Genomic DNA, 6,000 nt, shown 5'->3' with positions numbered 1-6,000 from the left:
GCACAAAAGCTGCAGGAGGACAAAAGTAAAACACTTGTACATTTCATGAAAGTAGGGTCCAACAGCAGGGACACCCCTTATCTTGTTAACGAGGGGTTCTGTGTTCATAAAATTGGGTGGAATTATTGGGGTTCTTAGTGCAGGATACCAAAGGCTCATATACAGTCGGGAACGTCCTTAGGGCTGTACAGTATCTTACAGCTTCTCTTCTTAGGACTATAGGCAGACTACTCCTCCAACACCAAGTAAACATCTTCTAGATCAATTTCAGGGTACTGATGAAGACTCTCCTTTTAACCTTAAAGGGATATTCCCATCTTGGTAAGCGATAACTTGCCAAATCAGTGGAGGTTTGAGCGCTGGGACCCCCACCAATCCAGAGCCATCACCCCCGACAGCTTCCCTGAGGCCGGTGCATACACACAACTGTGCCATTCACTTTAATGGGAACAACCAGAGATAGGTAAATTAAAAAGCTTAGCAATCTCTGGCCATCCCATTCACATCAGTGGGACAGCCGGCGACTGCTGTGAGCTTGAACTTGGCCATCTCTAGTGGGCCCATTGAAGTGTATGATGTGGTAGCGCAAATGTGAAAGCACTGCAATCAAAATTTTAGAACCTGCAAGAGGCGATTTTTCTGGATTGGTGATAACTTCCCGAGATAGGAATACCCATAAAAGAAATTATCCTGGGAGCAAAATACCCAATCCAGTTGAGGGCCAGCAGTGCATGCACCTCCACTTCCAGCCTAGTTTGGAGAACAAGATCACGTAGAACGACCCCTCACCCCATCACTGGTGACATCATTGAAGCAGAGGGACTGTTTATCTTACTTCAGGAACTAAGCTATGTCTCTGCAGTGGCCACGACAGAGAAAGACTGTCTTAGATCACATTCAGACCTGCACCAAGGCCTTCGGTGTATTTCCATTTTTGGGCCCTATCACCAGAGCGGAATTAAAATATTGGAACTTGCTTATCCGAGCAGTGCCATCTTGACTATAATAAAGCCTGTATGGCAATCAGCGGGCGGGCTGTAGCTTTTCCACATGAGATAGCACACCATACCATGCTATGCTATTTTATTCCATAGAACGTGACCCATTTTCAGAACCAGGCTCAAAGTGGAAGTGAAGACATCGGTGGACTACAGCTGGATGGGGCAAATATTTCCCACCTCCGATGACTCCTTTAAAGAGGTTTTCCAAGACTACACTCTTGATGACCGATCATTGATCAGCAGCGATCCGATGCTTGGAATCCCTGATCAGCTCAGAGGCTGAGGCTTTCATGAGCACTATGGTCTCTTCTTGGGCTTGTGACGTCACGTTCATTGGTCATAGGGCCCAACACAAGGTCAGTCCCATTCAAGTGAATGGGACCGAGCTGCCAAACCAGGCCTAGCCAGTATATAATGTATGGCACGGTGCTTGGTAGGGATTCAGTCAGCTGATCGGTGAAGGTCCCAAGTAGCGGACCACTACTCAACTATTGCTGACCTTTCCTAAGGATAATCATCAACGGTGTAATCCCCCCCCCCCCCAAAAGAAAAACCCCTTTAAACGTTCTTAAATACAGCGCTCCCCTATGGCCAGAATTAATTCAATCTAAACATTCACTTGCACCTAGCAGCATTAATGAGGCAGGAGGCATACAGCACCTCAAACCTCAGCAAAACCACTAACTTCAAATGAATTGCATACAGTTTCAGCGACAGGAATTGCAGACTTCTGCTTTCTGATTGGTCTGCGCATCACTACATGTATGACACAAGATGGTGTAGGAATATACAAACTAGAACATACAAAAAAAAAAAAAAGAAATATAAAATAAAGCAGCCCGACATCCCTCCTCTCAGATTGTGCATCCGGGGCTTCTGCTCAGATAAAAGTCTAAAAAACAAAAAAAAACTACGAGTCCTTTCTAGGTCTTTTTTTTTGTGCTCCTAAAGTAAAATAAATCAAGACAGAAGCACGGAACATCGCCCCTCCCCCACACTAGTAATAAATACTGCAAAAGCTTACTTCTTTCAAGTCAAAAACACAGTGTAACAGCCAAAGCGCTGACATCATCAATAATTAAAAAAAAAAAAAAATTTACAATATGAACCTAAAGTCTGTACAACCGTATCCAACGGAGAGCACAGACCGCGCCAGCCACTGTCCCCAAATCGTGCTTCCTGATGTGGATATCAGTCGGGAGTGTGGAGGAACGTCTCATCTCAGAAACAGGAGTGACGACAAAGTCAACGTAAAAAGTTACAGGCAAAAAGAAAGAAGAAAAAAAAAGGCTTCTGCTGAGTTCGCTCTCTTGTGTGGCAGGCCGCCATGTTGTCTTGGTCGGTTTGTGGAAATGCAAGAAGTCAGCAGTCAATGGGGAGAGTCTCGAAAAGTAGAAGGATAAAATTACATCATATTACAAATTTAAGGAGACCGTAAAAACATGGAGAAAAGTGGGAGGAGGAGGAGGAAGAATCCAGGGAATCTCCAAGGCGCCTCGGCTTCTCCCCATCTGTGCTCTGGGATTTGGCAATGGTCGCTGCATGGTTACTGCCTTCGATCTTCTGCTTCTGACCGGGAGAACGCCATCACTACGTCCTCAGCCCCTACGAGAGAAGGAAGAAAAAAGGTAAGAACGGGAGAACGACTTGGCATTGGAATCTCCAGAACTTTCCAAGAACTGGCCGGTGGTTTGTGACCCAACCATCAATAGAGAAGTCAGCCATGACATGATCTTCATGCCAACATGGCCTACAGCTGGTGACACGCAATGTATGGTTGAGTATCCTGGGCTGACGGTGGATTTCCAGACTCAGACTCTGGGCATTGCAGATTCCCATGATACTCGGAGCTCAGGTCAGGATATCCACGGTCATGGGTATGTCACAGGCCTTAATGATCCCCAATATCCTGACCGGCAAGAAATGCTCTGCTCTAGACTTTCATTACTCTTGGACTCATCACCTAATGTCAGAGGAGATCCCACTCAGCTGATCTATCAAGTCAGACTACTTTGTATATACTGCACAGAAGGAAAGTTGATGTGTATACCAAGTCGGAGATGGGGGTAAGATTTCTTAAAGGGGGAGAGGAAAAAAAAAGGGGTACCAAGTGTTGCCACCAGGGGAATATCTGGCACTGTAAGCGAATGGTGTGACGTGTGTAATGCAACTAGTGAAAGGAGCGTTACTCGGATGGCTACAATACGACTGCAGAGCTACGACACTCTCAGTGCCTGAACGCACTTCATTGGCTCCCCTTTATCATCAGCGCAAGTTGCTTCGAACTTTGACGCATGCGCCAATCTATGAACTTCTGTGCGTGCGTGAAACATCAAACCGCTCTGTGGATAAGATAAATAAATTATATATCTCGTTTATAGCGCCTGTTATCAATGCAGTAAATAAAGCAGGACCCGCTGCATTTGTCAGAGCGACATCCCCATGCAGTTTTTACGTTAAGCTGCCGAAGTGCGACGCGCTTCCAGCGCCAGAACACGGAATTCACATCCTATCCTAGAAATGTGCAGCTACTCTGCGGCTCGGAACGAAGAGCCGTGTTTGCACTGACAACCGGAGGGCCGTGCCAAGAACCAGTGCTTTAATAATCCCCCTCCCCAACACAATCCTTCTGGGAGCTGCCTCCCCTACCAGCAGAGCGAGGAGACCGCTCGCTCCAGTTACCATGGCGACAGGACGGATAAGCTGCGAGGGCACGGAAAGCTGCAGGTTGACGTTCGGATACCTAATGAGGACGGAACATTACTGAGCGCTGACGACTCAGACGTCTTCTGCGAACTGACTGACTAAGGCGCCGCGGTGACCCGAGCAGCGTACGCTGGGCACCAAAGAGGAAACATCTCCAATGACGGCGACATCCAACGCCGACGGGCACTTTGTAACGTTTGTCTTTATAGAAAACACTGCTTTTATTGCTACAAATGTGTGTATGAAAGGACAAAACAGCAGCAGAAACGATACGCACTTGTCATAAATAATCTATATTCGTCTCGCCTCCGTCCTTCCATAACCGTGTGAGGTGACCTATAGAGCGGCTTATCCTGAGCCTTATGGTCCGTAAACATGAAGCCGGAACGGCTCACAGGCAGGCAGTAGAACAAGGGAACGGGCGGAAAGTTGCGGACACGCAGATTTATGGTAAGCGCACGCACCACGGAGAAAAACATGCATTACAATAAGTCAATTGTGTGGGGAAGATCCCCGCCATTCCTGCAACAAGGAGAGCATGCCGCAGATACTTTCCACTGTAAGTGAATGGGGTTTGGACGGGACATTGCTGCAGAATATTGGGGTGAAATCTGCAGCGAAACCAGCTGGCCGTGTTCCAACGCAGTAGCATGCGGATTTAACACCCTGCGCCGAGTCCAAAGTGCCGAGGAATATCAAAAGATGGCGGTATTGGTGCCCGGCTGTCATTCTGGAGCATGTGTCCATTAGATATCAGCATGGCGGATCCCACCTGTACTTCACAGTCAGCGCCAATAATATAGCTTCAACTAAAGTGACTTATGTCCGCGAGTGACGATCACCACAAGACAGAGGCGCAGAGAATAAAAGTATTGCTATATAAATTGTTCCACTGTTAACCTCTAAAAGGACCAGACACTTTTTAGGGATTTTACCCATATGTTGGTTTTACTGCCCAATAGTCTTTAATCAAGCCTGTCTTGATAAAGACTATTTCTCTAGTCGAAACGTTGCCTGTATTTGCTTTTTAAATACGGAGCAATAAAATGTAAAGTTTTATTCTAAAACCCTCATTTGAATGGTGCCACTTCCTTCTCCCCTGCGCTACGATGTGACAGCCCCCTATAGTAGTAGTAATGTGGGATAAGACATACGTGCCGTATATTAATGCCAAACGCAGAACTGAAGGTGCAGAATGTTCACAGGCAGCTAGTGACAGATCCTCCTACACAGACGCCGGCAGCTGCTGCGGTTTCTTTTTGTCTTTTCTGCTACAAACTTGCCCCCTATGTGACTATTTATAACGTCTCAGCTGATCGCAATCTGGAAATTTTTAATTAGCGATTTTATTTTAAGTTCTTGCATTTCTTCTCCATTCTTTGCAGCCGTCTGCGGATGGATCTCGGTGTCGGGTTTGCACTGACTGCAATACGGCTGGGAGTTCATAATCAGCTCCCAGCTTAAAACCTGTCTGAAGCTCAAACGTGTATCCAACCCGAGCGAAAGAAAATACTCTGAATCAAGTGGAGTTTATGTCTAACTTGGACCAGAGATATGCACAAGATAGAAGTGCCCTGCAAATTCCAGTTTGGGGTAGAGATAAGACACAAAGGGGTAGGTAGAGGGGTGTTGGTTCCTGCCCTCTGATCCGAGTCAGCTCTGCTGGCTACAAGTACAACTTTGGGTAGAGATGGGTTCTCAGATATTGATAACAGTTGTACCTGCTCACCCCGAATCCATAGCTGCCTGCATGCATCTGAGTAAAGAAATGGGCACAGAGCCCGGGAAGGTGAGGGAGCAGCAGGTTTGAGAAGGACAATACGGGTATGTGGAATCCACAAGCACGTGGGGTGTTGCTGGGAGATGTAGTACTGCAGCGGTCACAAGTCTCTGAAGCAGCCCTGACTACTTTGACATCACACGGAGGCCAGAAAAAAAATTATGGAAAGAGGAGCCAAATCCATGCAAAGAGGCCAAAACGTAAGTTCATTTTGGCACTCGTGTGTCTATTGCAGCCTCCTATTGGGAGGCTATAGTGATTTCATATAAAACATTGCATTATGGGATTAATTCCTTTACCCATGCAGTGTGAATCTAGCCTAGGCAGCTTTGACCCTGGCTTCAAAATCGCAGGATTTTTTAGTGATGCGACAGCGCTACAAAACACATACATGAAGCTCATGATTTCCTATTGGTTCTTTCATGATTTGTCTTAAAATCGTGACACGCTCTATACTGCCGCAATTTGCGCTGTTTTGTAGCCCATGTTTCCCTATGGAGTCTCCTTGCTTAT

The 6,000-nt window shown here is 46.5% G+C and overlaps 1 protein-coding gene across 2 annotated transcripts in view; it reads right to left on the bottom strand.

Moving 5' to 3' along the window:
- Nucleotides 1-1,713: 1,713 nt before the first annotated feature.
- Nucleotides 1,714-6,000, bottom strand: part of CTNNBIP1 (catenin beta interacting protein 1) — a 38,773-nt gene continuing 34,486 nt past the window's right edge. For both annotated transcript variants that reach the window (XM_066606588.1, XM_066606587.1), the window contains exon 5: nt 1,714-2,606. In XM_066606588.1, the coding sequence (XP_066462685.1) occupies nt 2,548-2,606 (59 nt within the window). In that variant the 3' untranslated portion in view covers nt 1,714-2,547. The remainder of the gene's footprint in view (nt 2,607-6,000) is intronic.

The sequence above is a fragment of the Eleutherodactylus coqui genome, chromosome 6, assembly GCF_035609145.1.
Source record: "Eleutherodactylus coqui strain aEleCoq1 chromosome 6, aEleCoq1.hap1, whole genome shotgun sequence".
Lineage (NCBI taxonomy): Eukaryota > Metazoa > Chordata > Amphibia > Anura > Eleutherodactylidae > Eleutherodactylus > Eleutherodactylus coqui.
This window is presented reverse-complemented; position numbering and strand designations above follow the sequence as displayed.